The 25,682-nt window shown below is 43.0% G+C and overlaps 1 protein-coding gene across 3 annotated transcripts in view; it reads left to right on the forward strand.

The window, feature by feature from the left end:
• MYO3B (myosin IIIB) overlaps positions 1-25,682 on the forward strand; it is a 485,003-nt gene that overhangs the window by 287,052 nt on the left and 172,269 nt on the right. For all 3 annotated transcript variants that reach the window (XM_054476982.1, XM_054476984.1, XM_054476983.2), the window contains exons 24-25: positions 9,115-9,192; positions 12,231-12,436. In XM_054476982.1, coding sequence (XP_054332957.1) covers positions 9,115-9,192; positions 12,231-12,436 — 284 coding nt within the window. The remainder of the gene's footprint in view (positions 1-9,114; positions 9,193-12,230; positions 12,437-25,682) is intronic.

Genomic DNA, 25,682 nt, shown 5'->3' on the forward strand with positions numbered 1-25,682 from the left:
CTCATTAGGGAGGGCCAGCTGAGACCTTGAAGGAGCCAAACCTATCAGGAGAAGGGAAGAGGTGTTGGCAGCTCCTAGAATACTCACCAAATCAGACACCCCATAATGGGGCTACAGCTATAGACACTCCAAGATTGGGCTACAGACAGAGACACACCCTGTGATATGGCTCCAGTTACAGACACCCTGTGGTGGAGATACAGACAGACATCCTACCATGGGGCTACAGTTATGAAATGTCTCCGCAGGACTACTTCTCTATTGCAATTAAATTCATGCACATTGGGCTGGCAGTGACCTGCCAGTAGAGACAGTGCCAGAGTCAGCCCCTAATCCAAGAGAACTAGGTGGCTGCTTGGGCTGGCCTCTGGATCCATCAAAGGAGAGGGGCTACCAAACCACAGGCAGGTAGCCACAAAGGCAATCCCAGACCAGCCCCCAAATTTGTAACCACCTAATGGGCTCACCTTGCCCGCTGCCTAGACAGAGCCGATTGATCAAGACGGAAATTGCAATAGAGAAAGAGTAATTCACATAGAACCAGCTATGTGGGAGACTAGAGTTTTTTTTATTACTAAAATCAGAGAATTTGGGGATCCGAATTTTTAAGTATAATTCTGTGGGTAGGGGGGACAGTGCATTAGGAGTTCTGATTGGTCAGGTCAGAGATGAAATCATAGGGAGTCGAAACTGTCCTCTTGCACTGAGTCAATTCCTGGGTTGGGGCCACAAGACCAGATGAGCCAGTTTATTGATCTGGATGGTGCTAGCTGATCTATTGAGTGCAGGGTTTGTAAAATATCTCAAGCATTGATCTTAGGTCTTACAATACTGATGTTATCCCCAGGAGCAATTTGGAAAAATTTACAATCTTGCAGCCTCCAGCTGCATGACTCCTAAACCATGATTTCTAGTCTTGTGGCTAATTTGTTAGTCCTGCAAAGGCAGTTTAGTCCCCAGGCAGGAAGGGGGTTTGTTTTGGGAAAGGGCTGTTACTGTCTTTGTTTCAAAGCTAAACTATAAGTTCCTCCTAAAGTTAGTTCGGCCTACACCCAGGAATGAACAAGGACAGCTTGTAGGTTAGAAGCAAGATGGAGTCAGTTACATCAGATCTCTTTTCACTGTAATAATCGTCTCAGTTATAATTTTTGCAAAGGTGGTTTCAGTGGCAGTATATAATGTTTAAGAATTATGGTTTACGAATCAAAGTGGGTTCAGATATAGGCATGGCCGTCTACTGGCTGTAGGACTCTGAGAATTTTATCTAAAATATGTTATTCTTAACTTCCTCATATGTAGAATGGGAAGAATAATATCATTTACCTCATAGGTTATTTTGAGAATTTAGTGACATAACATAGGAAGTGTTTAGTACAGTGATTTCAGATAGGAAACACTCAATATATACTGTATTACTCAAGTTTTGATAACCATTTAAAATTCCATGTGTGGAGCCTTATGTATATAGAAGCTTGCTCAACTGCTGTGGCGTAGGGACTGTAACACAATTTGTAAAACTTATTCGTGACTACTCTGAAGGCTAACCATTCACAAGGAACCAAACAGGATGTTTATCATGTGGGCAGAAAACACGCTTGCTCAGCTCCAACTGACTTACATTGTTGTGTAAGTCTGTGTTGTAGGAGGAAAGTATACTGGGTTAGACAGACAATGGTTTTGTCCAGAATATGGCTTGTATTGATCATTTTGATATTGGTCGTATAGGGGCCAGGGGAAAACTTCCTCACTCTCTGAAAGTTTGCTGAAAATAAACTGAGAAGAGGCAGATTAATAGGAGAAAAGGCATACAGATGTATTAACAGGAATAGGGGAGAATCACAGAGTGATTACCCACCAGACAAATGGTACACAGATGGTTATATACCCTTCTTAAGGGAGAGGGAGATGGAGAAGTGTGGATGATTTTGAGGGGGCGGTAAATGATTTTAGGGGAATTTAATGGCCTTGAAGAACATACAGTGGCCTGGGACAAAGTCTGCTAGGTCTGCAAAACAAACTATGGTTTGGGACAAGTCTGTCCAGTTGTGTTGACAGACTGCAGCCCTTCTTCCTGTGATAGGAGTTTAGTTAATGAAAAACTCAGGGAAGGGATCACAGGTAATTGTTTTCTTTGGTGGGTCTAGGCTTCAGGCAGATAAAGGAATTTCAGAGAACAGCTTCATCCTGGGCTATGGGAGAGACAGAGGATTAAGAGATGGGGGTTGGGGTATCAGAGAGACCTTGACTCTTCTTCAGTTCAACATGTCAAAGCACCATATTTTGGGGTATATGTTTCTGTACCCCAACAGTTTCATTGGAACTATTTTTCTTACCAATAAATATACAGATCTCCTTGCTGAGTTGCGTGGTAGCAGAACTCTCCTTCTGCCACTGAACGCGCTTTGCGTCCTTGATGTTTATCACTATGCTAAAACTAAATCAATCATGGTAATGATGGAAGGAGAACTAATGTTATTTGTTATATGTGTGCAAGGCAGCAGTTTTGACTAACCAGTTTTATTAACGAGGAAAACAGAGGCTTTTAAAAGTTAAATACAGTCATCAGTCACTTAATAAGGTGATATATATTCTGAGGACTCCGTCATTGGGTGATTTTTGTCGTTGTTCAATCATAGAGTGTGCTTACACAAACCTAGATGGTATAGCTTACTATACACCTAGGCTATAAGCTATAGCCTATCGCTCCGAGACTACAAACCATACATGTTACTGTACTGAATACTGTAGGCAGTATAACACAGTGTAAGTATTTTTGTATCTAAACATAGAAAAGGTATAGTAAAAATGTACAAAAGATTAAAAATGGCACACCTGCATAGTGCACTTACCATGAATGGAGCTTACAGGACTGGAAGTCACCCTGGGTGAGTCAGTAAGTGTGTGTCGAGTGAATATGAAGGCCTCAGACATTAGTGTACACTCCTGTAGACTTTATAAATAATGTACACTTAGGCTATACTAAATTTATTTTAAAATGCATTTTCTTCAGTCATAAATTAACCTCAGTTTACTTTAATTTTTTTTAATGAACTTAAAAAGGCCTATAAAACAAAGAATGTTTTGGGACAAGTCTGTCTAAAGACTTTTTCACTCTTTTTTTGTAATAGCACTTAGCTTAAAACACAAACACATTGTACAACTGTACAAAAATCTTCTTTCTTTATATCTTTATTCTATAAACTTCTATTTAAAAATTTTTTACTTTTACAACTTTTTTGTGAAAAACAAAGACACCAACACATACATTAGCCTAGGCCTACACAGGATCAGGATCATCAACATCACTGTCTTCTACTAACGCCACATCTTGTCCAACTGGAAGGTCTAACACGCATAGTGTCATCATCTCCTATGATAACAATGCCTTCTTTTGGAATACCTCCTAAAGGACCTGCCTGAGGATGTTCCACGGTTAATGTTTTTTGTTTTGTTTTTAATGTAAGTAGAAGGAGTACACCCTAAAATAATAATTTTTTTGTTTTTTTGAGACAGAGTCTCGCTCTGTCATCCAGGCTGGAATGCAGTGGCATAATCGCGGCTCACTACAACCTCCACCTCCCAGGTTCAAGCAATTATCCTGCCTCAGCCTTCTGAGTAGTTGGGACTACAGGTGCCCACCATCACGCCTGGCTAAGTTTTATATTTAAGTAGAGACAGTGTTTCACTACGTTGGCCAGGTTAGTCTCGAACTGCTGACCTCAAGTGGTCCACCCACCTCGGCCTCCCAAAGTGTTAGGATTACAGGCGTGAGCCACCACACCTGGCTAAAATAATGATTACAAGTATTGTAAATACGTAAACCAGTAACATAGTTGTTTACTATCATTATCCAGTATTATATACTGTACATTATTGTACATGCTCTGCTTTGATATAATTGGCAGCGCAGGTTTGTTTACACCAAATCACCACAAACACATGAATAATGAAGTGCACTATGACATTATGATGTCTACAACATTACTAGGCAATGGGATTTTTTCAGCTCCATTATAATCTATGGGACTACTGTAGTATATACAGTTTACCATTGACTGAAATGTCCTACTTCTGTGGCACATGAGTGTAACAGGTGCATGGCCACACAGCTAGCAAGAATTTCAACCAGGTTTGTCAATAGCAATCACTCAGCCTAGGAAAGCTTTTCTGGTCTCTTTTTTTATCCTAAGGTAAAAAACATATACTTTGGAGAGGATTTTCTCTTTGTCAAATCCCCACTTTTGGGAAGAATTATTTGCTAGATGATGCCCTAATAGAACTCACTTTCCAGGTTGTTTCTAAAAGCATTTTTGGTTAAAAAAGTAAATGATGCTACTACTATTATATTAATGACATTAGCTCAGGAAGACAAACTCTTAGGTTATATACAACAGCCTTCTTAGCCCTTTTGGTTTGGAGTGTTGGGGCTGGCTTTGGAGCTCCGTGGAAGGCGTGATACAGAGAGAGGTCTAGTTTAAAAGGCTGAGAGAAGCAACTTCTGGTTTGTTCCTTGTCAGAAATTCTTTTAGATCCATTCCAAGTTCAGAAGAACCTTATGACTATGCAAATATACAAGAGATCCCTCGCCAACCAAAGACCTTTTTAAATTCTTAAATTAGAAAATACTCCAATAACATACTGTGAATTGGTGGGTTCTTGGTCTCGCTGACTTCAAGAATGAAGCCACGGACACTCGCGGTGAGTGTTACAGTTCTTAAAGATGGTGTGTCCAGAGTTTGTTCATTCCTCCCATCCGGAGTTGTTTGTCCCTCCTGGTGGGTTCGTGGTCTTGCTGGCTTCAGGAGTGAAGCTACAGACCTTTGCAGTGAGTGTTACAGCTCATAAAGGCAGCGTGGACCCAAAGAGTGAGCAGCAGCAAGATTTACTGTGAAGAGTGAAAGAACAAAGCTTCCACAGCGTTGAAAGGGACCCCAGTCGGTTGCCACTGCTGGCTCCGGCAGCCTGCTTTTATTCCCTAATCTGACCCCACCCACATCCTGTGGATTGGTCCATTTTACTGAGAGCTGATTGGTCCGTTTTGACAGGGTGCTGATTGGTGGGTTTACAAACCTTGAGCTAGACACAGAGTGCTGATTGGTGCATTTACAATCCTTTAGCTAGACACAAAAGTTCTCCAAGTCCCCACTAGATTAGCTAGACACAGAGCACTGATAGGTGCGTTTACAAACCTTGAGCTAGACACAAGATTGGTCTAGCTTTAGACCAAGGTTGGTGCAAACCTTTAGCTAGACATAAAAGTTCTCCAAGTCCCCACCCCCACTCAGGAGCCCAGCTGGCTTCCCTAGTGGATCCTGCTGCAGGTGGAGCTGCCCGCCAGTCCCCGGCCACGTTCCTGCACTCCTCAGCCCTTGGGCAGTGATGGGACCAGGTGCCATGGAGCAGGGGGTGGTGCCCCTCGAGGAGGCTCAAGGTTCGGGCCGCATGGGAATCCACTGGGGTTGGGGGGGCTCGGGCGTGGCGGGCTGAAGGTCCCAAGCCCTGCCCCAGGGGGAGGCGGCTGAGGCCCGGCGAGAATTTGAGCGTGGTGCGGGCAGGCCGGCAGTGCTGGGGGACCTGGCACAACTTCCGCAGCTGCTGGCCCAGATGCTAAGCCCCTCACTGCCCGTGGCCAGCGGTGCCAGCCAGCCGCTTCCAGGGCGGGGCCCACCGAGCCTGCATCCACCTGGAACTCATGCTGGCTCTTAAGCGAGGCGCAGCCCTGGTTCCCGGCCCGCACCTCTCCCTCCTTATCTCCCCGCAAGCAGAGGGAGCCAGCTCTGGCCTCGGCCAGCCCAGAGAGGGGCTCCCACAGTGCAGTGGTGGGCTGAAGGGCTCCTCGAGCGTGGCCAGAGTGGATGCTGAGGCAGAGGAGTCCCCGAGAGCAAGCAAGGGCTGCTAGCATGGGCCGCTAACACGTTGTCATCTCTCAATATCACCTATTCTAGGCCGGGCGTGGTGGCTCACGCCTGTAAACCCAGCACTTTGGGAGGCCGAGGCGGGCGGATCTCAAGGTCAGGGGTTCAAGACCAGCCTGACCAACATGGTGAAACCGTGTCTCTACTAAAAATACCAAAATTAGCCAGGCGTGGTGGTGTGCACCTGTAATCCCAGCTACTCAGGAGGCTGAGGCAGGAGAATCACTTGAACCCAGGAGGCGGAGGTTGCAGTGAACTGAGATTGCACCATTGCACTCCAGCCTAGGTGACAGAGTGAGACTCTGTCTCAAAAAAAAAAAAAAAAAAAAAAAAAAGACATATCACCTATTCTGTCAAACACAGTACTAAGTATGTAGGTGGTGAATTACAGACAAGCATTAGCATTTCCAGGTTGTATATATCAAAGAATAGGTTTTTACTTTATTTCCAAACATCACTCTGTATGTGATTGCAAGGACAGAATTTAAAGTCCTGTTGAAACACAGATGCTGTGCAGTTAGACAGGGGCTGTCACTAGCTGGGAGCTACCTCCTGAACACATAGCCTTATAACTTTTAGAGTGCAAATTGGTGCTTAACTCTGCATTTTTCCAATTTGCTGCAGGGAACCGGTGCTGATCTTGAAAACAATACAGATTATTCCTTTTATTTATTTATATTTTATTTGTGCAGATTTATGGGGTATATGTGAAATTTTCTTATAAGAGTATTCCTTTTAAATTGTGTTTCAGCTGAATTAATACACATCAAGGATTTTTTGGTCACTAAACTTAAATTCTCAAATGCTAAGTGTCTAAGTTCTGAGGGAGGGTAATAGGTCAATTCATAAACATCTACCAATAGAAAATTATAAATGAGCTTTTCAGCTGCCTGGGGGGCTGGTGCTCACTAGTTAATTTGAATAAAAAGGGAGGGAAATGAAGGAGGAAAAGCCAGGTTCAAAGCAAGAGGTGCTTCTTCAGGGAGGATCTCTTAACAAAAAGAAGTGCTGAGGCCGGGCGAGGTGATTCACTCTTGTAATCCCAGCACTTTGGGAGGCCGAGGCGGGTGGATCATCTGAGGTCGGGAGTTTCAGACCAGCCTGACCAACATGGAGAAGCTCTGTCTCTATTAAAAACATAAAATTAGCCAGGCATGGTGGCGGGCACCTGTAATCCCAGCTACTCGGGAGGCTGAGGCAGGAAAACACTTCAACCCCGGAGGTGGAGGTTGCAGTGAGCCGAGATCACACCATTGCACTCCAGCCTGGGAGCAAAACTCAGTCTCAAAAAAAAAAAAAGAAAAAAGAAAAAAAGGCTGGGCCGAGCACGGTGGCTCAAGTCCGTAATCCTAGCACTTTGGGAGGCCGAGGCAGGCAGATCGCTTGAGGTCAGGAATTCGAGACCAGCCTGGCCAACATGGTAAAACCTCGTCTCTACCAAAAATACAAAAATTAGCTGGGTGTGGTGGCAGGCGCCTGTAATCCCAGCTACTCAGGAGGCTGAGGCAGGAGAATTGCTTGAATCCGGCAGGTGGTGGTTGTAGTGAGCTGAGATCGCGCCATTGCACTCCAGCCTGGGCAACAAGAGTGAAACTCCATTTAAAAAAAAAATAAATAAATAAAAAGAAGTGGTGGAGAAATTCCCGAAGTTGTGTGTATGTATATGTATGGAGGTCGGGGGGGCCGGGGTAGAAGAAGAAAATAAGGAGAAAAAAGTTGAAGAAAATCCAGAATTTACAATTTAGCCAAAGGCTGGCCCTAGCCAAGACCTTTTCTTCAGACCTGATTAGTTTGCCCCAAACCTCACCAGCTCTGAGTTCTGTACTCAAATGGGGGTGAGAAAGGGAAAGAAACCTCCAGAGTGGACCCATCTGGTGACAGTGGAGAGAGTGTAACACGCTCTGCAGGTGGGGCTGGTGTGTTGTGTTTTCTCTTTATTCCCTCTTCTTTCTAAACCCAGGATCTTTCCTTTCCTCCTTTCCCATTAGAAAAAATTAAAATGTCAAACCTACAGGCCGTTGTATCATTGTTTCAGCTGCATGTGAATGGACTGATGGCATCTGCCATGCAGCTCATTAAAATAAAGCTGCACTGTCTCTGATGTCTTCACTCGGGTCATAGAGCTGCTCACTGTTTAGGTTGTTTTTCTAGGTTTTGAAAACTTAGCTGCATGTTTTCTCCCCTTTTTAAATAAACCTGTTTTCTTTACCCCTCCCAATTGAAACATTTCCTTCCATTTTGCACACAGTCTCCCACATACTCCTTTAGGCAAGCCTCTTTATTCACCCCTCCTAACTCCCACCCCTTTTAGCACCTGTTTTTCACTTTCATTGAACAAGGCTGCAGACATCCTTACCCCATGGGAAGGTGGCTGCCTGGATGGCAGTCCACCCAGTCTAAACCACATGCTGACAGCAGTGTCTTCCATTTCAAACATTTCTGCTTTGTACCCTTGCCACCTGTTCAGAGCAGATGGGAAGCTGCCACGGCAAGGCCAGTGCTAAATGCCACTCATGCACTCTGCAAACCAAAGCAGGGTTTTTGTTGTTGCATTATAATAATGGAACACAGGCTGCTTGCAGTCAGCCCCTACAGTTGTTTTCATCAATAAATTCCTTCCAGTCAGCCCAGGTAGTTGGGATAGATATTGAGAACAGGTGCATTCCATTGGGTTTCCGAGTGATTTGGTGCCTGAGCTCCTATCTGCAGTGAGCACATGGGAACCGTGGGAGGCAGGAGGAGTGTTGCAGCATCAGAGTCTGACGACATGGAAGGCAACTGATGCTGGCCTAATTCCCTGTGGTACAACCTGGGCTTTGGGGCCGTCATGTCTTTACAATGATTTCGCCTCATGGCCTTTTGCCAAGTTTCCTTTTAAGCAATAGTTTGGTCTCATATGACCTTACTAGAGAATTTAACAGGGGTTCATTAGAAGATGTAGAAGTATAGAAGTACCAGGGGTTTACACTGAAACCATATGGTATTTTATAGAGTGAGGTATTGTTGTCAAATGAGTAGAACAATGCATATTCTTTTGTTTCTATGTTTTGAAAAATTCTCCCCACAGTATACACTATTGTGTCCTAAATACCATGGCCCCTCAGATATTTGGCCAAACAGCCTTTCAGATTTTGGAAGACATGGAGCATGAGGTAAGTGCCTAGATCCTCAAACCACTTGCCTCCACCTATGCTTCCAGGTGGACACTCTGGAGGTGATACGGCATCCGGAAGAAACCACCAACATGAAGAGGCAAACTGTGGCTTCTTACTTCCGGGTATGGAGTCTTCTTGATCTCTATTCTGCCTGCTTCCAAAAAGGACTGTCCAAGCCTTCTTATGAGATGCCCAGATGGAGTCAGTGAAACAACGGCAAAGCACAGAGTCAAGAAAGATTGGGTTGGGGAAGTGGCGGAAGCAAGGAGGGAAGAGAACATTGGGCACAAAATCCTGCCCATTAAATGACTGATTCTGTTAGCATTTGAGCCGCTTCTTGGTCTTAAAGCTACTAGAGGCAGCCACTTTTCTAGCATACTGAATAGTAAAGTAGTTAATAAAGTTCCAGAAGGTGGCTTATAAGTTCAGATACTGAGAGAATCTGTCTTAGCATTGACTTTATTTTCCTAGATTGAATTGACCCATTGTAAAACCCACTTGTCTGAGCCCTATTATTTCCCATTTCTGCCATCCCTATTTCTGATACTTCATCTAGTTAAATGCCTCCTTTGGGTAAAAACATGGTCTCCAGAAGGGCTCTGTTAAATGCACATTATATAGCAAAGATAAGACATATACACTCTTGCAGCAATTTGCACAGATTTGTTTGTCTTCAAATTATAAAGCATTAGAGTTGGGAGGCCCTTAGAGACTGGGAGCTAAGGTCCGGATAGTTTCACAGTAGAAATACTGTTAGGCCGAGTGCAATGGCTCACACTTATAGTCCCAGCATTTTGGGAGGCTGAGGCAGGCGCATCACCTGAGGTCAAGAGTTAAGAGACCAGACTGGCCAACATGATGAAACCCCGTCTCTACTAAAAATGCAAAAATTAGGCATGGTGGCAGATGCCTGTAGTCCCAGCTACTTGGGAGGCTGAGGCAGGAGAAGCACTTGAACCTGGGAGGTGGAGGTTGCCGTCAGCCGAGATTGTGCCATTGCAGGCCTGGGTGACAAAGTGAGACTCCGTCTCAAAAAAAAAAAAAAAAAGTGCTGTTGGATCAAATTTAGAACTGATCTCAGGGATAGCAGTATGAGGTAGTAAGACAGGGTTGGCACAGGAAAGGGCTTGGCAGGTATGAGAGGTCAGGTGGGAGGGAAGCTGGAAGAGCCAGGAAGGCTGAAGGGCAGGACTTGGGAGCCAGCACTCTGGATAGAAGGCTCCATGGAAAGCTAGCAGGTGCAGGGATCTAAAACGCAGAAGTCCAGCCTAGCCAATTGTGCTTCAGAGGCAGGCTAGAATTGGGCTCAGGGTATGAATTGCAGGAGCCCCAGACCTTTGAATCCAGTATTCCATCCATTCAGTGAGTCGTGCTATATAGCATCTGTGGCAGGTGGACACTTCCTCATCATTCTGATGTTTGGTTATTTATAATTGCTACTTATATTGAGACCCACCTGGTCCTGTCCCCTTCAGTGGGTCTATCCTCATCTGTTAGTCCATTTTATGTTGCTGTGAAGGAATACTTGAGACTGGATAATTTTTTTTTTCTTTTAAGACAGAGTCTCGCTCTGTCACCCAGGCTGGAGTTCAATGGCGCCATCTCGGCTGACTGCAACTTCCGCCTCCTGGGTTCAAGCAATTCTCCTGCCTCAGCCTCCCATGTAGCTGGGACTACAGGCACGTGCCACCATGCCTGGCAAATTTTTTTACTAGAGACGAGGCTTCACCATTTTGGCCAGTCCAGTCTCGAACTCCTAACCTTAGGTGATCCACCCACCTCGGCCTCCCAAAGTGCTAGGATTACAGGCACGAGCCACCATGCCCAGCCAAGACTGGATAATTTGTAAAGAAAAGAGGTTTATTTGGCTCACGGTTCTGCAGGCTGTACAAGCCTGGCACCAGCATCTACCTGGCTTCCGGTGAGGCCTCAGGAAGCTTTTATTCATAGAGCAGACATGTTACATGGCAAGAGAGAGAGAAATGGGGAGGGAACAAGACAGAGGGGGGATCCCAGACTCTTTTAAATAGCCCGATTTTGCATGAACTAATAGAGTGAGAACTCACTCATTGCCGTGGGGACAGCACCAAGCCATTCATAAGGAATCTGCCCCCATGACCCAAACATCTCCCACTGGGCCCATCTCCCACATTAGAGGTCACATTTCAACATGAGATTTGGAGGAAACACTCGTCCAAACCATATCATCCTCCTGGTAACCCTTGGTGTCTGTATGTGTTTTCCCACTGGATTTAGTGGCTCCATTTACTCTGTGAAGTGATCCTCAAGATCTTAGGGCCCCCCTATCAGCAGAAAAGCCTCTGGCTTATGGTTTTTCAGAAATATACCCATAACAACCAGTTTGGTGTTCTCAAAATACCCATTCACAATGTTAAACCTGAAAAATAAGTTATCTTGGTAAGCTAGGTAACACCAATTTTGATCGGTAGGAGCAGTGACTATGAAATAATGGAACTGATTTCCTTTGGCTTATAATAGCTTCTGAAGGTGTGCCCAGAAGAGCTCCAGCAGTGGATGCCCCTGAGGAACAACTGAGGCCCCCCTTCATAAGCACCCCTCTGATTTTCTGTGTCCTTCCTCCCCCCTTGCTATGAGAGCCCTGCACCAGCTCTTGGTTTATGTTAGTTGATAGTCACCACAATCTTCTTTTTGTGTACTTCTCTCATTTTCTTTGCCTTGTTTTTGTATTTTTCTTTTCTGTCCCACTACCATATTACCAAGCTGTCTGTAGGATTTGCTTAGACTATCTGGTGGTTCTTAGGCTGAAGAAGCAATTATCCCCTTCCTCAAAAGCTGGACATTTTAAATTACAGATACAGATTGTGGAACATCACCTTGGAGTAACAGTGACAAGCATTCTAGTTCTGGCAGTGGAATTACAGGTTAACCTAGAGCATGTTCTTAGCTAAGTTTCTGCCATATGGGATATTGCTTGGCACTAGGTGATGTTTAAAAAATGTGTTTGAGTCTGCAGATGGCTATAAGTGCAACTTACATTATTATCTCCTATTGTTGATTTCATGTTCTTCCTCAAGGTCTGTGAGCCTCAAACTGCTCTAGAGGCTTCTGCAGGCCTGTGTTGTAATTATCCATTGCGTTGGTGGTAACCTTGTTCCTTATGCATTTTTCTCCCTCATAGTATTCTCTGATGGACCTGCTCTCCAAAATGGTCGTTGGACAGCCCCACTTTGTGCGCTGCATTAAACCCAATGATGACCGAGAGGCCCTGCAGTTCTCTCGAGAGAGGGTGCTGGCCCAGCTCCGCTCCACAGGGATTCTGGAGACAGTCAGCATCCGCCGCCAGGGCTATTCCCACCGCATCCTCTTTGAAGAATTTGTGAAAAGGTCAGACTGTCATCTACGGGAATGCATTCTTATAAATGTAACTCTACTCTGGCCATCCCTGTGTCCTAAGATTGTTCCTCCTGCCCGCTCTCCTCCAAACATGTAATTGGCTAGTTGCCAGCTACCATTTACTTGCTTGAATGTTGCATTTTTATTGTGCTTCAACTAAACTACAGTGATCCAGCAGCCAGGTTAAGCTTCCTTCTGATCACATTATTTTAAATGTCCATATACGTTTATATGTTATAAATCCTTAGGTCTCAAGTTCTCCAGGTATTTTGTTGTTATGATGAAAGTATCCCTCCATAAGTGGTCCCAGATTCTGGTGGATTTGAATGCACCCAAGCACCAGTTCTTCTTCCAGATTCTGGCATAATATAATACGATAATTAACACTTACATAACACCTGAAGTATCCTAAGAGTACAGGACGTTTTAGAGCACTATTCTAAAATGTATTATCTCATTTGATTCCTAGAACAACTCTATAAGCTAGCCTCTATTATTATCCCCATTTTACAAAACGTAAAGGTTAGAAAACTTGGGTATGAAAAGAAAGTAAGTGATTTTCCCACGGTCTTATGCTGGTCAGTGTAGAGCCAGGATTTGAACCCAGGCAGTCTGGTTTCAGCATGCATGCTTTTAATCTCTTCAGTTCAGCGCATTCAATCAATATTTATTGAAATAAATTGCATGGCACTTTCTTAACCCAGAAAGTGCCTTTGCCTAAGAATGAAATGCTACTCTTTTCTGAACAACTGCCATAGAGATTATGTATGAATGTGATTACAAGTAGAATTTTCTGTGAAGAAATAAGGAAAACAATAACAAAAAAACACCTCTGAGAAGCACTGCTGTCTGAGGATGCCTGGAGAGGAATATTGAAATCCACTGTATGCCTGACAAAGACAAGGCAATCAAGAAAAAAAAATACATTGTAGAATCTGCCTCACTCCTTAAGCCATCTTTAGTGTCTTTTTACCTCCACTCTGAAACATGTGCCCAAAGTCATTTTTTCCAACTTTTTCTCAGGAGAGGATGGGTCATAAATATGGTAGCTTGCTTTATCAAGTCTCCCAAACTCTGCTAAATTCCATGGAAAAGATAAGGCAAAAAAAAAGTTCCTTGCAATGAGAGCTTTTAAATTAAAAATAAGAATGAAATGGCTTTTTTTTTTAAGTGTCTTTGAGCCTCTTTTTTCCTCTTAAATTTGGAAGTGGAACAAGAAAAAAATTTAGCACATGAATTTGACTAGTCAAGTATTTTTTGTAACAATGTTTGAATACATAAAAATATTTAAGAAAACAGGTCAAATGCTGAACAGATTGGCACTTCTTTGTTCATAATCAGAAAGCCATTAGGCAAGTATGAACAGGAATTTCAAAATGCCAGTAAATCTGAGGATATCAAAGATTTCTGAGCCAGCAAGTTAATTGGTATTTTGATCCTTTTGAACCACTTAACAAAATGGATGAGTTAGCAGTTTTCTCCCTTGATGTTATTCAAGAAATAGGTACACTTCTTATCTTCCTGTTCAAGAGTGCTGTTTTGTAAACTCTTAGCAGGAAATATGCAGACAGGACAATCAAAGACAGGAAACAGAGCCATTCAAGGTTTATTAAATGGAGGCAAATAAAAGATAAAAACTCATTTAATGTTACTCTACGTTTTTGTATTTTCTGGCATTCAGGACTGAAACCCTGAGTATACACCTGGTGGTGTTCTTGGGATCATGTTGTTGGGTTCCAGAAAGGGGAAAGACTTCCCCAGTTCCCAAATTACCCAAGTCTGCAGGCTTGGACAAACCTAAAATACTTTCTCGCCCCTATTATCTTTGAGCTTTCTGTCAAAATGACTTGGAAATGCCCTTCCTTATCCTCTACTCATGGAGCCTTTGAGGAAGAGGGTGTCCCCAACATCCTCTCATCAATAGGGCCAGGTGAATTGGAAGTCTTTATGTTCTTAACTAGGCATGAAAGAGGCCACCTGGAAATGCTGGAGCCACACTGTTGAGGGACGTCACAGAAAAGCAATCTAAGCATTTATTGTTTTTATGGTCAATGGATTCTGATGCATAGTCTCTCAGAATGTCTACAGAGGGCAAACACATAACTGCATGTATTGGGATGTGTTCTGGCAAATGTCTAAAAAGTAGGGCTGAGTCAGGCTGGGCACGGTGGCTTACACCTGTAATCCCAGCACTTTGGGAGGCAGGCAGATCACCTGAGGTTACGATTTCGAGACCAGCCTGGCCAACATGGTGAAATCCTGTCTTTACTAAAAATACAAAAATTAGCTGGGTGTGGTGGCTACTTGGGAGGCTGAGACAGGAGAATTGCTTGAACCCAGGAGGCAGAGGTTGCAGTGAGCCAAGATCGTGCCACTGCACTCCAGCCAGGGCGACGGAGTGAGACTTCCTCTCAAAAAAATAAAGAATAGGGCTGAGTCTAATTGTTTGTTTATGAAGCTATTGTAGTAAATAATGCAGTTTAGTAAGGAGACCTGAATTCTAGTCTCCTTTGATATATAACATCTGGAAAGTAACCCAATATTCTGTAAAAGATGTTTCCTCGCCTGCACGACAAGAAGGCAGGAATATACAAAGCCCACATTCTAAAGATTTTCAAGGATTACTTGCAGATGCCTGGGGCTTACTTAGTTTCTAAGTCTTCTAGGGATTTTTGCCTTCCCAGTCGAGCTCACTGGATGAGAGACCTGCATCTACCAGGCTGTGATGCATAACAGTTGTTAACCATTGAACAAAATGAAACTCTTCCCTCTTCTCTTTCATTGGCATCTTCCATTTCTTCTCATGATGGCGTGGAGAACCATGGTGTCTTGGTATCTCTTTCATCTCATTCTCCTTTCTATTCCTTCACTCTCTCTCTTCCAGAAACTGGGAGTCACCTTTGACTTCTCCTCACTTCCTTTAAGTAATCCATCACCAGGTCCAGCTCACTACCTGCTAAAGTTTCTCAAAAACGTTCCCTTGGGAATCTCTCATCCCTTCTCCCATAGCTTTAGTCCAGGCCTTTTGTTATTAATAACAGCTCAATTTAGATATAATTCATGTATGATAAAAGTCATCTTTTGAAAGTACACAATTCAGCTGGGCACGGTGGCTCACACCTGTAATCCCAGCACTTTGGGAGGCCGAGGTGGGTGGATCACCTGAGGTCGGGAGTTTGAGACCAGCCTGATCAACATGGAGAAAAATACAAATTAGCTAGGTGTGTTGGTGCATGCCTGTAATCCCAGCTACTCGGGAGGCTGAGGCAGGAGAATCACTTGAACCTGGGAGGTGAAGGTTGTGGTGAGCTGAGATCGTGCCATTGCCCTCCAGCCTGGGCAACAAGAGTGAAACTCCATCTCAAAAAAAAAAGAAGGAAAGTATACAATTCAAAGGTTTTTAATTATTCACAGAGTTGTATAAACATCACCACCATCTAATCATAGAACATTTCATTACCTAAAAAACTCCAAACTCGTTAGCCATTCTCCCCTTTCTCCTCAATCCCACCAAACTTAGGCAACCAATAATCTAACTTCCGTCTGCATGGATTTGCCTATTCTTGACATTTCATGTAAATGGAATCATACAACATGGCCTTTTGTGTCTGGCTTCTTTCACTTAGCATGTTTTCAGTGTTGGATGAAATAAATACTGGTACTATGTACCAGTATTTTATTTTTTTGTAGATGAATAATATCCCATTGTATGAATATATCACGTTTTGCTTGCTCATTTATCAGGGGATGAACTTTTGCATTGTTTCCGCTTTTTGGCTGTTATGAATAATGCTGCTATGAATATTCATGTACAACTTTTAATGTGGACATATGTTTTCACTTCTTTGGGGTATATACCTACGAGTAGAATTTCTTGGTCATATGGTAACCCTCTGTTCCAAGTGGCTGAACAATTTAAATTACCGTCACCAGTGTTATGAGAGTCCCAATTTTTCCACATCGTCTCCAACATTTATTATTGTTTGTCTTTTTTATTTTAGTCATTCTAGTTGATGTGAAGTGGCATGTCATTGTAGTTTTGATCTGCATTTCTCTAATGACTAATGATGTTGAGCAGCTTTTCTGTGTTTCTTGGTTATGTGTATACCTTCTTTGGAGAAATGTTTATTCAAATCCCTTACCCACTTTATATTGTTGATGTTTATGTATTCCAAATATTAGTCCCTTATCAGATAGATAATTTGCAAATATTTTCTCTCTCTCTCTTTTTTTTCATGAGCTACTGGTCACTTTGATATTTCCCACTCTATGAGTTGTTTTCTTTTTTTTTTTTCCTTTGAGATGGAGTCTCGCTCTGTCACCTAGGCTGGAGTGCCCTCGCACAGTCTTGGCTCACCGCAACCTCCGCCTCCTGAGTTCAAGCAATCTCATGCCTCAGCCTCCGGAGTAGCTGAGATTACAGGCATCTGCCACCATGCTCTGCTAATTTTTGTATTTTTAGTAGAGATGGGGTTTCACCATGTTGGCCAGGGTGGTCTCAAATTCCTGACCTCATGTCATCCGCCCACCTCGGCCTCCCAAAGTGCTGGGATTACAGGAGTGACCCACTGCACCTGGCCTGGGTTGTCTTCTTGATGGTGTCCTTTGAAGCACAAAAATTTTTAATTTTGATGAAGTTCAATTTATGTATGTTTTCTTTTGTTGCTCGTACTTTTGGTATTCTACCTAAGAAGCTATAATCTAATCCAATGTGACAAAGATTTACTCCTGTCATTATTCTGGGAGTTTTGTAGTTTTAGCTCTTATATTTTAGATCTGTGGTCCATTTGGATTTAATTTTTTGTATGGTGTGAGGTAGAAGTCTAACTTCATTCTTTCGTATGTGGATATCCAGAAGTTTCAACACCATTTTGTTGAAAATACTGTTATTTCCTCTCATTGAATTGTCCTTGGATTCTTGTTGAAAATCACTTGACCAGGCCGGGGCCAAGTGGCTCACGCCTGTAATCCCCGCACTTTGGGAGGCTGATGCGGGCGGATCACCTGAGGTTAGGAGTTCGAGACCAGCCTGATTAACATGGAGAAACCCCATCTCTACTAAAGATACAAAATTAGCCGGGCATGGTGGCACATGCGTGTAATCCCAGCTACTTGGGAGGCGGAGACAGGAGAATCGCTTGAACCCGGAAGGCAGAGGTTGCGGTGAGCCAAGATCGTGCCATTGCACTCCAGCCTGGGCAACAAGAGTGAAACTCTGTCTCAAAAAAAAAAAAAAACAAAAAAAACTCACTTGACCAACTTGACCATAAATTTAAGGGTTTATTTCTGGACTCTCTATTCTATTCTTTTCTCTATATCTTTTCTGGGCCTTTTAAAACTTTTTTTGCTCACCCTCTTGCCAGTTTTCTAAGTGGACTTCCTGCCTATTTCATTCTCCAAAGAGACAGCAGAATAGAATTTGTTAAAATTCCTATCTGCGCATACTGTTTCCTTGATTAAAATGACCATCCAGGCCCCCATGGGGTGAGCTGCAGTGCTCTGGCCTGGTGTAAGGGAGTCCACCTGATTTGGCCCCTGCTTACTTTCCTAGTCTCTTCTCTCATTTCCCACATCTCAGATCACACTCCAGCCAAAACTGAATTACTTGGTGTTCCCTAACCACCCCACGCTGTTCTATTCTTTTGTGCTTTGCTCAGGCCATGTCAACTAAATCTCCCTTCAACAAGCCCTCAGTCTGCTGTCTTAGCCAAGCTAACTCCTGCTCATTCCTTAGGTCTTTGACCAGGCATTAACTTTTCTGTGATACCCTCCTTGACTTCCCCAGGCTGGGTTAGGATCTCTTTTGATGAGCTTCTTTGGTAGTACTTACTACATTGTAGAGCAATTATCTACCTCTCATCTCAACCTTAACTGCCTGGGAGGCAGGGATATTTTTCAGCTCACTTTATTTTTATTTATTTATTTATTTATTTATTTATTTATTTATTTATTTATTTTTTGAGACAGGGTCTCACTCTGTCACCCAGGCTGGAATGCAGTGGCACAATGTTGGCTCACTGCAACCTCTAACCGCTGGCTTCAAGCAATCCTCCCACCTTAGCCTCCCAAGTAGCTGGGCCACAGGCGTGAACCACCATGCCTGGCTTATTTTTTGTATTTTTAGTAGTGATGAGGTCTCACCATGTTGCCCAGGCTGGTTTGGAACTCCTGAGCTCAAGCAATCTGCCTGTCTTGGCCTCACAAACTGCTGGGATTATAGGTGTGAGCCACCATGCCTGAACTTCAGCTCACTTTATGTCTGTGTTGTCCAGTGCAGTGCCTGGCACAAATTCAGTGTTTAATAAATATTTATTGAGTTGAATCAAACACTTACCTCTTCTTTTTAATCACTATTTTCTTTTTTTCTTTTTTTTTTGAGAAGGAGTCTTGCTCTGTCGCCCAGGCTGGAGCGTAGTGGCGCGATGTCGGCTTACTGCAAGCTTCGCCTCCTGGATTCACGCCATTCTCCTGCCTCAGCCTCCCGAGTAGCTGGGACTACAGGCGCCTGCTACCACGCCCAGCTAATTTTTTTGTATTTTTTTTTAGTAGAGACGGAGTTTCACCGTGTTAGCCAGGATGGTCTCGATCTGCTGACCTCGTGATCCGCCTGCCTCGGACTCCCAAAGTACTGGGATTACAGACGTGAGCCACCGCGCCCAGCCGTTTTATCACTATTTTCTTTTACCATCCTTTGACTCACACTTTGATCCTTGCTCTTTGAAATATATGACAGATATCTAGAACTGGCTTTGTTGAGGTTAAGTTTTACTTGTACTGTAATGTACAACCTAGATTGATAGAATGTAAGATTTCAGGTAAGTCATAGTAGCTCTTTATCAATAAAAGGTAAGAAACCTAAATAAGTTGATTTAAAATAAGGCTCTAACCCAGTTTGATAATGCTATTATTAGAAGTTAATACATTGAAAGGCTAACTTTAAACAAATTTGCCTCCCTTCTCTCTATAACAAAAAATGATTTTTTTTTTCGAAATCCAAAGAGATAAGCTTAATAGGACAAGGAAGACTCTCTCGTTTTCCAGCTTCTTCTCTCTCATCTCCCCATCTCTCAGCTCATACTCCAGAAAAAAAGAAACTACTTGGAGCTTCCTAACACAGCATACGTACATTTTATGAAAGCACTTTTCTGTGAAAGCGGGCTGCTTACTTGGTGTGTTAGTTAGGAACCTCTCAATAACAAGTAACTGAAACTCAAACTAGTTGAAGCAACAATTAAAAGGGGATGATGTATTGGCTTATAAAATTAGGAAGTCCAAAGACATGTCTGGATCCAGGCAATCAAACAGTTTTACCAAGCCAGTGTCTTTTTCCTTGTAGCAGTTTTCTTTTTCCCTTTTTTGAGTTTCTGATAAGGAGCCAGGTTAGCTCTGCTTACATGCTGGCGAAGATGGTCCCTGGATGCTCCCATAGAAAGCATTCTATAGGCTTAGCAATATTAGCAGCAAGAGAGTTTCTGAGAGTTCTTATGCAAGGAACTCTCTGATTATCTGAGCCTGGATCACATGCCCACCTTTGAGCCAATTACTGTGCCCAGGGGTATGATTGGCAGGGTCCTGGGTCAACTGCCAGGGATGGAGTCAACCCCACTTGAACCATGGCCTCATGGACTCTGTTAAAGGAAGGAGAGAGAGGGATGGATAGGCTAAAACGACAGGCATCCATGGCTGGACATGGTGGCTGATGCCTGTAATCCCAGCACTTTGGGAGGCCGAGGTGGGTGGATCACCTGAGGTCGGGAGTACAGGACCAGCCTGACCAACATGGAGAAACCCCGTTTCTACTAAAAAAAATACAAAATAAGGCTGGCGTGGTGGCACATGCCTGTAATCCCAGCTATTCGGGAGGCTGAGGCAGGAGAATCACTTGAACCTGGGAGGTGGAGGTTGCGGTGAGCTGAGATCACCCCATTGCACTCCAGCCTGGACGACAAGAGCGAAACTCCATCTCAAAAAAAAAAAAAAAAAAAAGATAGGCATCCATTACCCTTAATTTTGGCTGTTTTGTGTCCTAGAATAAATGACAACAGTTCAGAAAGGTTCACCTTAGCCCAGGTATCTACATACCTATAGGAGCCCTTTAATTTAGAATTTCATAGGAACAAAAATGTTGTTGACAATAACTGAATGTTAACTTTGGAATAAGAGCTAAATATATATAGTTACTATCGTTTTCACTTAAGAATGGTCATCTTGTTTGTTTTGTTTAAACACGACTTCACATAGCATACAGTGGGTTATTGAAAATAGTTTCCCGCTCCACTTCACTAAGGGATTAGAGAAAACTCAGTCTATTCTGGCCCAGTTTGAATTCATCTTCTTGCATTTGACACAGTTCTCTGACTCTCTCACCCATGATGTTCTTGTCCCACCTAGGACCCAGCATAGAAGTGCTGCATGTCACTACGTCACTTCCCTTTTGCAGGTTCTCTTCTCCTAGCCTCTATTTGTGTTTTGTTTGTTTGAGATAGGGCCCTGCTCTGTTGCCTAGGCTGGAGTGCAGTGGCGTGATCATGGTTCACTGCAGCTTTGAACTCCTGAGCTCAAGCAATTCTCCTGCCTCAGCCTACAAGCAACCGATAGTACATGTGCGAACCACCATCCCTGGTGAATTTTTTAATTTTTTGTAGAGACAAGATCTCATTGTGTTGCCTAAGCTGGTCTCAAACTCCTGGGCTCAAGCTATCTGTCCTCCCACCTTGGCCTCCCAAAGTGCTGGGATTACAGGTGTGAGCAACCACATCCAGCTTATTCTCTCCTTTTGACTATTTCCTGCCATACTTTCAGAATACTAATCTTAATCTTTCAGCTAAATTTTTGCTTACACTTTGTGCCTTGCTAACTCTAGTCTCTGTTTACCTTACATGATCCTTTATACTGCCACCAGGGTTACGTTTATAAAAATATCAAGATGATCATGTCACTCTCAGGAATAAACTTCTGTGCCTCTTCTTCGTTGTCTATAGGACGAGGTCTAAAGCCTTTAGCTCAGCAAAGTGAGGAGGCCAAAGCAATTCCATCTTGGACATTAACTTGCCATGTTAACTTCTGCTTAACCCCAGTTCCAGCAATGCCTCTAAGATTTTTATTTTATTTACTGTTTCTTCTGCAAGAGCATCTACTTACCATAAATCCTGCCCTTAGGTCAGAACAACCTTGACCATAAATCCCGCCCTTAGGCAGATTTACACAGCATTCTTGCTTTTCCCTGGGAGGTTGACTTTGATTGTCCTACACGTTCCTTTCCTTTTGAAACGGGAGTGTTCCCTGACCCCCCTCAAAGGACATGTGACAAGGGTGTGGCTTGTCTGTTTGGTCACCATCACTGCTCAAACCACCTGCGGGAAGCGGAGCACATGGATGGACACGTGCAGGAGCTGGGACAAGTGCTTGGGGTTCCAGCCCTACTCCCCAAGTAGTGTCTAGGGGTGGGGTATCTGCAACTCCCAAAGCCCAAGTGGGCATGTTACAGTGTGCTCTTTCAGCTGGCTGTCCGCAGATGGCTTAAGTGTTAACCAGCTCAGTGGACCCTCTGCCTTTTCCCAAGGGCAGTGGGCCAGTGTGATAGCTTTCTCTATCCCAAGCTCTTCTCTTGCATCCCAGAAGAATCAGGTCATACATGGGCTTGAAGGATGCATGCAGGGGTTTTATTGAATGGTGGAGGTGGCTCTCAGTGGGATGGATGGGGAGCCGGAAGGGGGATGGAATGGGAAGATGATCTTCCTCTGGAGTTTGGCTGTCCAGTGGCCAGACTCCACTCCAACTGCCCCTAGTAGAACTCCTCTCGGCCTTCAGACGCTCCTTCTATTCTCTCTTTCGCTGCCATGCTGTTGTGCCATGCTCTGCTTGTCTCCTCGTCTGCTCTGAAGCCTGGGGTTCATGGTTTGTATGGGTACAAAATAGGGGATGTGGTGGGCCCAAAGGCAATTTTTTGAGTGCAAAAACAGGAATACCTGTCCTTATTTAGGGCCACAGGTATTCAGACTTGAGGGTGGGACCATTGCCAGGGAACCATCCTCTTCTACTGAGTATTTCCCTGTCTCTTGTTCATATCACTTTCCTATGGTATATAAGCACTGGGTTGGGGGGTAATGGTCCAGGGATCCTCCATCTTGTCCCACTGCCATCCTAGACACAGACATGGCTTTTGTTCATAAATCTCTATTAAATGTTTCTTTCCTTCTAAGGAACTGGATACGTCAGCCTCTTTCTTTGGCCTCTCAGCTTCCTTGGACTTTTGGGGGTAGGTTTGCCTAGGCCTGCCTACCGCAGAACACAAAGCTTTCCGTAACTGGTCTCAACTGACTATTCTCATTTTTCCCCACCGTTCTCCCTCACACAGCCTAGACTGCTGTCAGCCTGACCTTGGGCCCTCCAGCCCCATGCATGATGGTCAGCCTTTGTGCATTCTCTTCAATGATGGAAAGCCTCTTCATCTGGTAGTTTTCTCTTCATCTTTCAATCCCCAGCCCAGGCACCTTCTCTATGAAGCCTGCCTGGACTCTGCCAAACTAGTTGTTGCTCCATCCTCTGCGCTCCCACAACTGGATGTTGATATCTCTGTATTAGAGCCTATAGTCTTATTTTTATCCTAACATGTCTGTCTGCCCCACAAGACTGTGAACTTTTACAGGGATGGAGTGGACCTTACTCATTTTTTTATCCCTAGCACTTCATGTGTTATGGTATCTGGCTCATGGTGTGTGTCCAGTGTTTCCTGAATGAAGGACTCTATTAATCAGGAATACATCTGACTGTGAATAGCAAATAAACATTCTTAGTGGCTTAAGCCAGAGTTTCTCAACCTCTGTGTTGTTGACATTTTGGACCAGATAATTCTTTGTTGTGAGCTGTCCTGTGCCTTACAAGATGTTTAGCAGCCTCTTTCTAGATTCTACATACTAGATACCAACACTTCCACCCCCAGCAGTTGTGACAATCAAAAGTATCTCTAGATGTTGTCAAATGTCTCCCGAGGGAGAGGGGAGAGTTGCCCAAGTTGAGAACCACTGGCAAATAGGTTTGTTTATTTCTTCTCACGTAAAAAAGAAGTTGAGAGGTAAGCTGTTTCTAGCATTAGTTCAGCTGTTCAGCGATGTCATCAGAGACCTGGACACGTTCTGACCTTCTTTCATCCCTTTTGGCCATCTTTAGTGTGTGGGTTGGCTTATAGTGCCACAGTCACAAGATGGCTACTGCCCCTTCAACTATCATGTCTGCGTTTAAGGCAGGAAAAAAGGAGCAGGATGAATGGCTAAGGCAGCCACATCTCCACCATTTTTTATCAGGAAAGAAAAAATTTTTTCAGAAGCCATTTTACATATACCTCATTGACCTGACCTGGGTCCCGTGACCATTCCTAGCTTCAGGGAGAGGCTTAGAAAGTGGAGAGCAGGACTGGGGCACATTGTCACCCAGTAAAAAACTGGTGTTCATTTAGCCAGGGAGAAGTGAGTGTGGAAATGGGGGAGGCAGTTAGTCATGTTTCTCTCAGAGAAGAAATCTAATATTTATTAATCGAATGAGGGAGTGATTGAAAGAATAGGGGCTGAATGAATATTAAATAAATATTTTGAGTTCCTTACAATCCATTCATTTCTTACTCCTTGTTACCTCATTTAAGAATCAGAAAGTGCAGAAGTGCCTGACTAGAAGCAGGTGAGATCCTGGGAATCTTCTAATTCCATGGCCATGGAGAAGGTGTGTGGGGTGTGTTATACACACACACACACGCACACACACAGGTTTTGTTTTTTTTTTTTTTTTTTTTTTTTTGAGATGGAGTCTCACTCTGTCTCCCAGGACGGAGTACAGTAATGCGATCTCAGCTCACTACAACCTCTGCCTCCTGGGTTCAAGTGATTCTCCTGCCTCAGCCTCCCTGAGTAGCTGGGACTACAGGCAAGCACCACCACACCCAGCTAATTTTTTGTATTTTTAATAGAGTTGGGGTTTCACCATGTTGGCCAGGCTGATCTGGAACTCCTGACCTCAGGTGATCTGGGAGGCCTTGGCCTCCCAAAATGTTGAGATTACAGGTGTGAGCCACCATGCCCGGCCCATATATAGGTTTTACATATGTGTGTGTATATATATATATACACACACACACACACACATTAAACCTATATTATATATATAAAATACGTGTTATATATATGTGTACATATATTTTAAAAACCTATATACAAATATATATTATGGCTGGGCATGGTGGCTCATGCCTGTAATCCCAGCACTTTGGGAGGCCAAGGCAGGTGGATCACCTGAGGTCAGGAGTTCAAGACTAGCCTGGCCAACATGGTAAAACTCTGTCTCTACTAAAACTATGAAAATTAGCTGGGTGTAGTGGCGCATGCCTGTAATCTCAGCTACTCGGGAGGCTGAGGCAGGAGAATCACTTGAACCCAGGAGGCGGAGGTTGCAGTAAGCCAAGATGGTGCCACTGCACTCCAGCCTGGGCAACAGAGTGAGACTCTGTCTCAAAAAGAATAAATAAATAAATAATTAAAATATAAATATTATATGTATGTGTGTATGTATATAAAACCTATGTATTTATATATAAAAATAAAAATATAGAATATAATTGTATATCTATTATATAGATGTGTGTATATGTATTTAAAATATATAAATATATAGGTTTTATACATATATACACACATGTATTTTAAAAACCTATATATAAATATATGTTTTATATATATACATACATCTATATAATAGAGGTGCATTTTATATATATTCATATAAATGTATGTTTTATATATATACATACATCTATATAATAGAGGTGTATTTTATATCTATTATATATATAAATACATAGGTTTTTTATATATACATATATAACAGATATTATATATACACTATATATATAAACATAGGTATTATATATACACATATATAACACCTATTATATGTAGGTTTAATATATATACCCACTGTGGAGATATATATATATACCCACATATATGTGTGTATGTATATTTATGTATACACACATGTGTATATGTATATTAATGTGTACAATGTGTATTAATGTGTACAATGCATATTAATATATCTACACATACATGTAACTGTTAACTTTGTAATAAGAACTAAATATACTAATATACATATACACATATATAGGTTTAATATATACCTATATACACATATATAGGTGTATATGTGTGTATATATATGCACACATATTTATAGCTTTAACATATAT

This window comes from Pongo pygmaeus, chromosome 11 (genome assembly GCF_028885625.2).
Source record: "Pongo pygmaeus isolate AG05252 chromosome 11, NHGRI_mPonPyg2-v2.0_pri, whole genome shotgun sequence".
NCBI classification, from domain to species: Eukaryota; Metazoa; Chordata; class Mammalia; order Primates; family Hominidae; genus Pongo; species Pongo pygmaeus.